The sequence below is a fragment of the Hibiscus syriacus genome, unplaced genomic scaffold, assembly GCF_006381635.1.
Source record: "Hibiscus syriacus cultivar Baekdansim isolate YM2019G1 unplaced genomic scaffold, ASM638163v2 tig00015148_pilon, whole genome shotgun sequence".
NCBI classification, from domain to species: Eukaryota; Viridiplantae; Streptophyta; class Magnoliopsida; order Malvales; family Malvaceae; genus Hibiscus; species Hibiscus syriacus.
The window spans coordinates 20,075-30,054 of record NW_024062351.1 but is presented as its reverse complement, the minus strand read 5'-3'; the positions used below and the strand labels follow the sequence as shown (position 1 = coordinate 30,054).

Sequence of the window (9,980 nt, the reverse complement as noted above, 5' to 3'; positions counted from 1 at the left end):
AATCTATTAAAGCATGACATTTGATAAGGTCGAGTTCAACGACGACCCAATTTAAATAGGTAGAAGCAACCCACACATCTCAAGTCAAGAAGCCCAACTATCTCTACCCATTTTTGATTTACCCAAACTTAATCCGGAACTATTAGGGATAGGCACGGGATGTGGACCCCACATGTTCTAACCTGATCCGACTCTATTAGATGTAGGTTTCATCTAAAAAAAACAGGCCGAGTTCGGATCGGATAAATTCACCTTAAACTTGGTTCAAGTCGAGTTTCGGGTGGAGGGTGTGTTTTTATTGGGTTTGTCAGAAGCCCAACCCATGTCCATCCCTAGGTACTGTAATTGTAAAACCCGACCCCTTGCTTTACCCAAAATGTTTATATTTCATTATTCTTTTTTCTCATATTGATTTGTTATGAAATATATTTAAAATTGTAGAAAAATAATCTAAAAATTCAATGTTATTCTGATTTCCTCTAATGATAATCCGATCAAATTAGTTTCAAGATATATTGTTCCTTTTATTGAAGGAATGATTTTCATTATTTAAATTTTAGAGAGATTTTGAAAAATCTAAATCGACAAAATAATAGAGAATAATAAGACAAATTCATCCGTATCCGTATCTAGAATTACAATAAAAAAAAACGTCTTAGAAGAGTAATTTTTTAAGATAACTAAAAATATGTGAAAAAACTTTCAACTTTGATAAAGAAAACGGTCGAGTAAAATTTAAAATTAACTTCATTGACTTTCACATCAACATCAAACTGCCACATCATCTGAATGTTAACAATTTAATAATTTGTGGTTACATTGAAGTCAAAAAATCAAATTTCAGTGTTAAAATTGAAACTTTTTAAAATTTAGATGGTAAGATCTATATAAACACCAAAACTCAGTGACATTTGGGAGTAGTTTACCCCAAAATTTTTATCAGACAGTTTAAAAGGACAGTGTACATATATATATATATATAACTTCTTAAACAGACGAATAGAAAGGACAGTAAATATCAACGAAGTAGATACAAAAAACATACGTATTTTGTTTACTTTAAATGCATTAATGATTCTAGCTAAGCTACGTTTGCCCTGTATCACCAGACAGGGATTAAATTCCTCAATTCGACGTGGAAGTCGGACACGGCAACGGCGACCGACTTAAAAGGAGATCAAGAACACTATCACGATCTCTGCTCCGGATCTCGGCATCACCTTTCACTCGAACGTTTAATCTGCAGGGCAGCTCTGACAACGTTTCCCCTTGTAATGATTCCAACCTTTGAGGTGCAAATAGAAATCAATTAGAAATCATCCCTGGCTAATATGAATTCAAGAAGCATATAACGGTGAGTGTGCACGCGAGTGTGTGTGTACGGAAAGATACAAAGAACATAACGGTCCGCAGAGAACTTCTTACTAGCTTGCCATCACCATCTACCACCGGTAGTCGACGATACTTGGTCTCGAGCAACAACCTGATACGAAAAACGTCGGAGTAAGGACATCTACCTAACACGATAAACGCATTCGATGCGTTACAAAAAGCTGGAAAACGAATACCTAGCAGCGTCTTCTAGGTTTGTTGTTTCACGAACAACAAGCGGTGAAGGTGTCATCAAGTCCCCAACCACTTTTCCGTTGTTTTTGTTCATCAATTTCTGTATTTCATTGAATGTCTGCCATGGCAACCCAGAATTAGAAAAAGAAAGCAACAGTTGTAACGCCACAAAAATTCATAGTTGAGATCTATTTTGCCTGAAACCAGGTATCCATATACGAAAATAGAGATAAATCGGAAAAAAAATGTTCGGAGGAAGGCATGCATATGTTGTTAAGTCGATAAAAATTATCAGGGTCGGAGCGGCAACATTGAAATATCTAGAACGTGAAGGAACTTAGCATTGGAATTTGGTACAATGGTACTACAAATTATAAACAAATTTCAAGCAAAACCGAAGATTCAAAAGCAGATTGCTTACGTACTTTCCAAGAACTATCAACATTAGGAAACAGGGTCGTGTCATTTTGACTGCTACCTGATGGATAAAAAACGGAACGAATCAGTGACCATTTGGGGACGCACAATTACAAGAGAAACCGAGGTGGAAAAACTCCGAAGTAGGTGTAGCATTCACCCCTTATTACATTCCCGACGTGCTCAGATATATAAACACTCGATAAATATGCATGATAGAAACGCTACTCTAAGCAAAACCTTGTATAGAAGTTTAACTCATTACCAAGCATCAAAAACAACTACCTGAAACAGAGTCCAGTGCCAGCAAATCATAATCGGAAACAACGCCGACCTGCAATATAGAAGTCGGTCAGTACTAGTTTAAGGATGACGGCCGTACCGCTGTAGCTCAGAATTCCCAATCCCAGACCAATAATCTACTCCAAGACCATATTCTCTCCATGAAAAAAAAATCTCAATCGAACGAAAACATGATCATTAAGAACTATGCGTATCCAAACACAACTCTGTGCATTCATAATCATATACCAACAAGGCAACAACAAACAAGATATCAAAATTCCATATCCTATAAACATACATGATTCTCAGTTTAAAAGGAACACAAAGAAAGAAACCCCAAGCTACAAAATATGAAAATAGTAAAAATACTTTAAAATTTACCAAATTCCAATCATCATCAATCACTGGGAAACCAGTGACTCTCCTCTCCACAAGTGACTCCAATGCTGCAATTACAGAAATTCACAACAAAATTAGGACTCATAATACAAATACGGTGAATAAGTAAAGTTATCAAGGATCATTGATACCTTCATCCACGCTTGTTGTAGCTTTGACAACATGTAAATCCTCTTTCCTGGTCATGAAATCACCCACTGTATAATTTCCATTTCTTGACTAAAAAAATAACAGAAACATGTAAAAGAAACAATCTTTTAAATAGATATAAAAAGGAAGATCCCAAAAAGAGGTCAATAGAGGGTTACGGGGACTGAGTTGGCCATGAGTCCAGCAGCCGATGGAAAAGAGCCTTCTTTGGGTTTGGGGAGAGACAACGAAGGTGGTAACTTATCCGGATGATGGTACAAGGAGACGATGCAGGGTTGCTTGTAATGGAGAAAAGAGTTGAGAGAAGGGAATGGTTTCAGGGTTTGACTATTAACTAAAGAAATCGAAGCCATGTTCATTAAAAAAATCAACCTTCTTTCCCAAAGCAAAACAAGAAACAATTTGATGAATTTAGATACGGAAACAAGGAAAAAGAACTTTGGATATTGATAAAATAGGCTGAAACCGAGAAGTGGAGATTGAAAGAATAAGAATAATGATGGAAATAAAAAGGGTGTGAGCAGTTGTTACTTGTTCCACTCAAACAGGAGACTTGAGGAAAGAGAGAGAGAGAGAAGCTTAATTGGTCGGTACAGTGTGGGACTTTGTTGTTCTTTTTATGTTTAATTTATTCTGAGTCCCTGTACTTTTTATATATTTACAAATTAATTTATCAGGTTTTATTTTCAATAATTTAATACTTGTACTCTTTATACTTATATAAAAAAAAGTATAAGTTTACACATTTCTAGGATAGTTAGATGGATGAAAATAGACAATTGAAATTATCTTCTTATTCCTACTATTAATCTCAACCGTCTATATCTATTATATATATATATATATATTAAACTTGACCTCCTTAAGAGACGCGTATAATAAATTATTAAATTTGATAGTCGATGATACTTATATTGTTTCGCTTTATGTGAGCTTGATATTTGCATTATAAATATAATATATCTATACTTAATAAAAAATGGTTACCTAAAAAAACAAAGTTATATTACTTTCGAATTTGAAAACTAATTAAATATTATTTATTAAAGACAATTAATATCAATTTTCTTTTGTCATTTTTTATTTCAACATACAAAAAAATTATGTATTTTTTGTTCACCTTCTTTGAACTGTTCGTCTTCTTTGAGTTGATAACTTCAATAAAATTATAAAGTGTTTAATTTAAGTTGAAGACAATTTTTTAAAAAATGTTTTTTAATTCAATAAATATTTATGGTTTTATTTTAAATATATATTCATCATGCGAGTTCATGAATTTTAATCTTTAAAAAAATCTACACATACACGCACGTACGTGCATGCACACACACCCACTCCTCCCATGTCTCTGATTGTTGAGGTTGAAAACATCGATCTTTCGTTTATAAAACGTGATCCCGAGTTTTTTTTGGGGGGAAATATCAACAGTTTATTTTTATTTTTACAACGATCCTAAAACGTGTAAAACTAAAATGCTCAACATTGTACAAATGCATCCCACCCTCTCCCTCTCTATAGTTAGAATTTGTTCGAGTTCAAACTAAAAATTCAACATCAAACAAAAAATCGCATAACTGATTTTTCTACTATTCTAATATTATAATTGAAATATGTTTAATAATACTATCAAAAGATTTTAAATAAATTAGGTTATCGTTAAAATAAATAATCAAATTCAACAAAATTTCCATCATAGTGCTATTGATTGAATTTTAATTATTAAATCGAAAGAGTGGATAATTAAATTATTGTAACTAATAATATAGAGATTAAATTTTAAATGTGCAAAGATTATAGGGATTGAGAGTAAAATTAGACCTTCTTGATTTTACCTCAAAGTCCCCATACTTGTGAGCCGATTTTGTTTTTGTCCACACAATCACGCGCCAATTAAGCATTTGTCGGGACTCCTCTTCCCTCCTTGCAAGAAAATTGTGACTCATCACATCTTTTATTAATTGTTCAAACAAGTTGTTAACTTTCTTTTTCCCATTTACTTAAAATATGAATTATTCAACAGCATTTCATAAATTAAATTACACCGTTTAATTTATATTTTGGTGTAGTATTCGTTCGAATTATTCAAAATATATTTAAAAAAATATCGTTGATTTTCTTATCTCGTTTGATATTATAATTTAGGGTAAATTATATGTTTAGTATTTAAAGTATTACTTTCGTTTCATTTTGGTACCTAACTTTTTTTTATAACTATACAGAACGTTTAGTTTAGATTTCATTTTGGTACCTCACTGTTAAAAACTTAACAGTGATGCTCACGTGTCACCATAAGCTAATGTCATATCATTATTAGAAAAAATATAAAATATGTATTAGTAATAATCTTACATGCAATTATGTTTTTTTTGTATCTCCCAATATACTATTTGTATTTACTAATGTCTTAAATGCAATTTTGAAAGTATTAAGTGATATAAACTTTTATATTAACGTGTTCTATTTTTTTTAATAACGATCAAAATTTAATTTGTTACCCAATTAATTTGGTTTGATTATAAAAAAAATTATTATGGACAAAATCCTTTAACATTAATTTATTTTATTCAAAACGTTATAATTTAAATTATAAACATTATTTAAAAATTTAATGTTTCATTTTAATATTTTAATTGATTGTTTGTTAAAACAAATCCATCACAAGAATAATGTAGTAAAATGTGATTTATTATAAGATGTATTTCTAACGTTATTATTATCTATGCTATTTTTAAATAATGAATGTGCGTAGGGTTGGGCATGGGTCAGGTTTCGGCCAACCCGACCTGAATATTTTATATCATTCACCTTATCCGACCCCATCTGAAAAATATGTACCCTACACCCGACGTGAATTCAACACAACTTTTTTAGATAAAATTCGAATCCGATCTGAAATAATATAATAATATTATTTTTATTTAATAAAAATAGTGATTTAATTGGAAAAAATATATAAAGAGATATTATTATAATTATTCCTAAATATGCAAGTAAAATTATATTTTTTAGGTCGGACAGAGAATTTTTCACCCTAAATCCAGATCCGACCTAACTTGAACACCACCTTTGAAAAAACGTCCTAATCTAAACCCGATTTAAAAAAACAACTTGATTGAATTGGGTCGAGTCGAAACTTTCGTCGGATTCGATCTCATGCCCATCCCTAAAAGTGCGATTTATTATAAGAAAAATAATCTTATATGCTCTATAATTGTTTCGCGGTAAAAGGATTAAGTTCACATTTTCATCCCTCATTTAATCCATCAGCTTAATTTTTCTCATCATTTTGACGATATGATACTATGAAAACGTGCCACGTCAATTGTGGGGCCCGTAAAAAACTAATAGTAAGGAATCCAACGCCTGAGATATCGTTTTGGGATCCCAACTTAGGGTTTACTACCGAAAGAAACCTCCGAACTTATATTACAACTTTTTGTATGTTCAATTCGGTTCTGTGTTGCATTCGCAGCTACTCCTTTCCCTTCTTCAAAACTCATCTTCTCACGCGCCACCCCCACTCTTCTGCCGGCGGGGAAATATCCGTTTCCTTCTCTTTCCCTTCACTATCCTCCCCTTTTGAAAGTAAGAAAAAAGTACAAAAAGGAAAGTTTGTGTCTTTAGGAAAGGTTGAGATTTTTAGCTCACTATCATTTATTATTATATTAATTGCTCTTCGTGTTTTGTTTGAATAATAACAAAGAGGGGAGGGAAGAAAGAAGAAAACCCTAAAAAAGTAGAAAAAATTGAAGAAAAAAGGGTTTTTTAGCTGTTGGCTTTAGAGGTTTAGAGAGATGGCGCATGTTCAAGTTCAGGGGCAAAGTGGGAGCGTTAACAATGGATCTGGGGGAGCCAATAACCAGTTTGTAACGTCTCTGTATGTTGGGGATTTAGATCCCAGTGTTACGGAGACTCAGCTTTATGAGTACTTTAACCAGGTCGGTCAGCTGCTTACGGTTCGCTTGTGCACGGATTTGCCGACCCGAAGGTCTCTTGGTTATGGTTATGTCAACTATGGCAACCCCCAAGATGGTAAAATGTTCAGTTTCTCAGTTTTAGTTTTGTATTTCGTTTTTTTCCAAATGATTTTGTTCACTGTAGATTTGATGTTTTTATTTTCTTTGCTGATTAATGGATGATTGATTTTATTAGCATTTTAAACATTTTTTATGAATTGCATATAGTTTTAATGAATTATGAAAGGAAAGAAAAAAGTTATTAGTTTTGATTCAATTGGAAATGGCTGATACAATAGTATAATACTGTAAAGCTGATATATATATGTGTGTGTATGGCTGGTTCAAAGAAATATTTAGTGTATTTTGCTACTGTATTGATTTCACAAAAAGTTGTTTAATTATTCTGGATGGTATCCTCTTTTGTTTACCTACAGCTGCAAGGGCATTGGAGCTTCTGAACTTCACTCCTCTGAATGGGAAGCCTATCCGGATTATGTATTCCAACCGCGACCCTAGTCTTCGTAAAAGTGGTGCAGGGAATATATTTATCAAGGTAATAAAATGAACTGTCGTAGGGTTTCTTTTGCTGCTTTGTTTCGAAAATCCGTGCTCCGTTTATCTCACTTTGTTTATTTTGTGTTTGTTTTTGGTGAATCTGCAGAATTTAGATAAGGGAATCGACCAAAAAGCTTTGCATGATACATTTTCTGCATTCGGAAACATTCTCTCTTGCAAGTTAGCCACGGATCCCTCTGGTCAGTCGAAAGGTTATGGGTTTGTACAATTTGACAATGAGGAATCTGCCCAAAAAGCAATAGATCAATTGAATGGTATGCTGTTGAATGATAAGCAAGTCTATGTTGGTCCTTTTGTTCGCAAGCAAGAGCGAGACACTTCTACTAACAAGACAAAATTTAACAATGTCTATGTAAAGAATCTCTCGGAGTCGACTACTGATGAAGACTTGAATAAGATTTTTGGTGAATTTGGTCCAATCACTAGTGCCGTGGTGATGAGAGATGCAGATGGGAAATCCAAGGGCTTCGGGTTTATCAACTTTGAGAATGCAGATGACGCCGCCAGAGCTGTTGATTCCCTAAATGGAAAGAAATTTGATGATAAGGAATGGTTTGTAGGGAAAGCTCAAAAAAAATCTGAAAGGGAGGCTGAACTGAGACAGCGATTTGAGCAGACAATGAAAGAGGCAGCGGATAAATTTCAAGGAGCAAACTTATATGTTAAGAATTTGGATGATAGCATAAGTGACGAGAAACTTAAAGAGCTGTTCTCTCAATATGGTAACATAACATCATGCAAGGTTAGTTAGCTTGTTTTCAGAATAGTCGAGATCAGTGGATTCGATACTCGGTTGGCTGATCCTATTATTAAATGTAACAGGTTATGTGCGACCCTAACGGTATAAGTAAAGGATCAGGGTTTGTTTCGTTTTCAACTCCAGAAGAAGCATCTAAAGCTGTAAGTATACCTGCTCACATAATCTTATTGTATAACATAAATCTAATTCTGGTTATAACAGCTTGCTGAGATGAATGGCAAAATGATCGTCAACAAACCTCTCTATGTTGCACAAGCTCAAAGGAAGGAAGATAGGAGAGCCAGGTTGCAGGTGTGTTATTTTGATATTTTCTTCGAGTCTCGACCTAACTGTAGTGGCACAAAAGGATGGTTTTGATTCTTTAGTATGCTAAGGTGTATGCAACAATTTTTACAGGCTCAGTTTTCTCAAATGCGACCACTTGCAATGGCACCTTCAGTTGGACCTCGAATGCCAATATACCCACCTGGCGGTCCAGGTCTTGGGCAACAAATATTCTATGGTCAAGCACCTCCGATGTTCCATCCTCAGGTATTATATATGCATTTTATTTCTTAACGTTTTGAGTCATATGATGTCTTTCTTAACCTACTGAATTAATAAATTAATGTTACCATGGCATCTGCTTTAGAAAATCACGATCTTGTTTTTGCCTTTTTATTCTGTCAGCCTGGATTTGGGTATCAGCAGCAGCTTGTTCCAGGTATGAGGCCTGGTGGGGCTCCCATGCCAAATTTCTTCGTACCGATGGTTCAGCAAGGCCAGCAGGGTCAGCGTCCTGGCGGTAGAAGAGGTGGGTCTGTTCAGCAAAATCAGCAACCAGCTCCTTTAATGCAGCACCAGGTTTGTTCCATCACTTTTTTGATTTTGCAATATATTTTTTACATACGCTTATACCCATAAATACTTCATCTGATGGTTCACTAAAATATCAGATGCTACCCCGTGGGCGGGTTTATCGCTATCCACTAGGGCGTGGGCTGCCTGATGTTTCAATGCCTAATGTTGCTGGAGGCATGATGTCTGTTCCATATGATATGAGTGGCATGCCAATGCGTGATGCACCTCTTTCGCAGCCAATTCCGATTGGAGCTTTGGCCTCGGCTCTAGCAAATGCTACTCCAGATCAGCAAAGGACAGTACGTACTGCTTTGCTTTATTATTTGTTACTTCTCATTCTGCATATCGGTGCCACCAAAGTATAGATTAATACTTGTAGCATAATACAAGGCCTTTTATGCTTTTGTTAAAAGGGTTAATCACACGTATACACAAACAGAGATGTGAACTTCCCCGTTTATTAATAAACTGAAATTGCCTTTTATGGGATTATGGATCTATGTGTAGATGCTGGGGGAGAATCTCTATCCACTTGTCGAGCAGCTGGAACCCGATTCAGCGGCTAAAGTAACAGGTATGCTTCTGGAGATGGATCAGACCGAGGTTTTACACTTGCTAGAGTCCCCTGAAGCTCTAAAAGCCAAAGTAGCAGAAGCAATGGAGGTTCTGAGGACCGTAGCTCAACAGCAGCAGCAAGCCGGTGGTGCTGCCAATCAGCTGGCATCACTGTCATTGAATGACAACCTTGCCCCTTGAGTTTGAATGCCTGCTATAGTTAGCAGTGTGGCCTTCTATTGAGGCTCACGAATGAGTTTGCTTGGTTAGGAGGATGAATTAGCTGGTTTTTGATTCACTGCTGTTTTCCCAAGCGTTTTTGGAACATTGAAAATACAATCACTTCCATGCTTTATTGGTTCTTTGCTATGTGACTCAGAATGCACTCTCAACTCTTTTGTCTTTGGGATTTGGAATTTGATTGTCTGCTTCTTTGCTGTTGAGGATTATAGGTTTTCATTGCTTTTGAAAGA

At 34.9% G+C, this 9,980-nt stretch overlaps 2 protein-coding genes across 2 annotated transcripts; one reads left to right on the top strand and one right to left on the bottom strand.

The window, feature by feature from the left end:
* Positions 1-996: 996 nt before the first annotated feature.
* Positions 997-3,276, bottom strand: LOC120207705 (CBS domain-containing protein CBSX2, chloroplastic-like). Its single transcript, XM_039207127.1, has 8 exons — positions 2,976-3,276; positions 2,799-2,886; positions 2,650-2,714; positions 2,269-2,317; positions 1,992-2,044; positions 1,569-1,684; positions 1,426-1,483; positions 997-1,285 (listed from the first exon to the last, which is right to left on the bottom strand). The coding sequence occupies exons 1-8, from the start codon at positions 3,174-3,176 to the stop codon at positions 1,217-1,219; spliced, it is 699 nt and encodes a 232-aa protein (XP_039063058.1). The 5' UTR covers positions 3,177-3,276; the 3' UTR covers positions 997-1,216.
* Positions 3,277-6,611: 3,335 nt separating this feature from the next.
* Positions 6,612-9,878, top strand: LOC120207704 (polyadenylate-binding protein 8-like). Its single transcript, XM_039207126.1, has 9 exons — positions 6,612-6,849; positions 7,211-7,329; positions 7,438-8,094; positions 8,175-8,252; positions 8,314-8,403; positions 8,509-8,643; positions 8,782-8,955; positions 9,048-9,251; positions 9,460-9,878. Exons 1-9 carry the CDS (start codon positions 6,612-6,614, stop codon positions 9,706-9,708), a joined length of 1,944 nt encoding a protein of 647 aa, XP_039063057.1. The 3' UTR covers positions 9,709-9,878.
* The last annotated feature ends 102 nt before the right edge of the window (positions 9,879-9,980 follow it).

What these genes read in the sequence shown, in the direction of transcription:
- LOC120207705 (XM_039207127.1), bottom strand. Translation starts at nt 3,176, where the DNA reads ATGAACATGGCTTCGATTTCTTTAGTTAATAGTCAAACCCTGAAACCA. An exon ending in TACAACAAGCGTGGATGAAG is followed by an intron (nt 2,715 to 2,798) that starts GTATCAATGATC and finishes CTGTAATTGCAG; the next exon opens with CATTGGAGTCACTTGTGGAG. An exon ending in GGCACTGGACTCTGTTTCAG is followed by an intron (nt 2,045 to 2,268) that starts GTAGTTGTTTTT and finishes TTTATCCATCAG; the next exon opens with GTAGCAGTCAAAATGACACG.
- LOC120207704 (XM_039207126.1), top strand. Translation starts at nt 6,612, where the DNA reads ATGGCGCATGTTCAAGTTCAGGGGCAAAGTGGGAGCGTTAACAATGGA. An exon ending in ATAGGAGAGCCAGGTTGCAG is followed by an intron (nt 8,404 to 8,508) that starts GTGTGTTATTTT and finishes CAATTTTTACAG; the next exon opens with GCTCAGTTTTCTCAAATGCG. An exon ending in CTCCTTTAATGCAGCACCAG is followed by an intron (nt 8,956 to 9,047) that starts GTTTGTTCCATC and finishes CTAAAATATCAG; the next exon opens with ATGCTACCCCGTGGGCGGGT.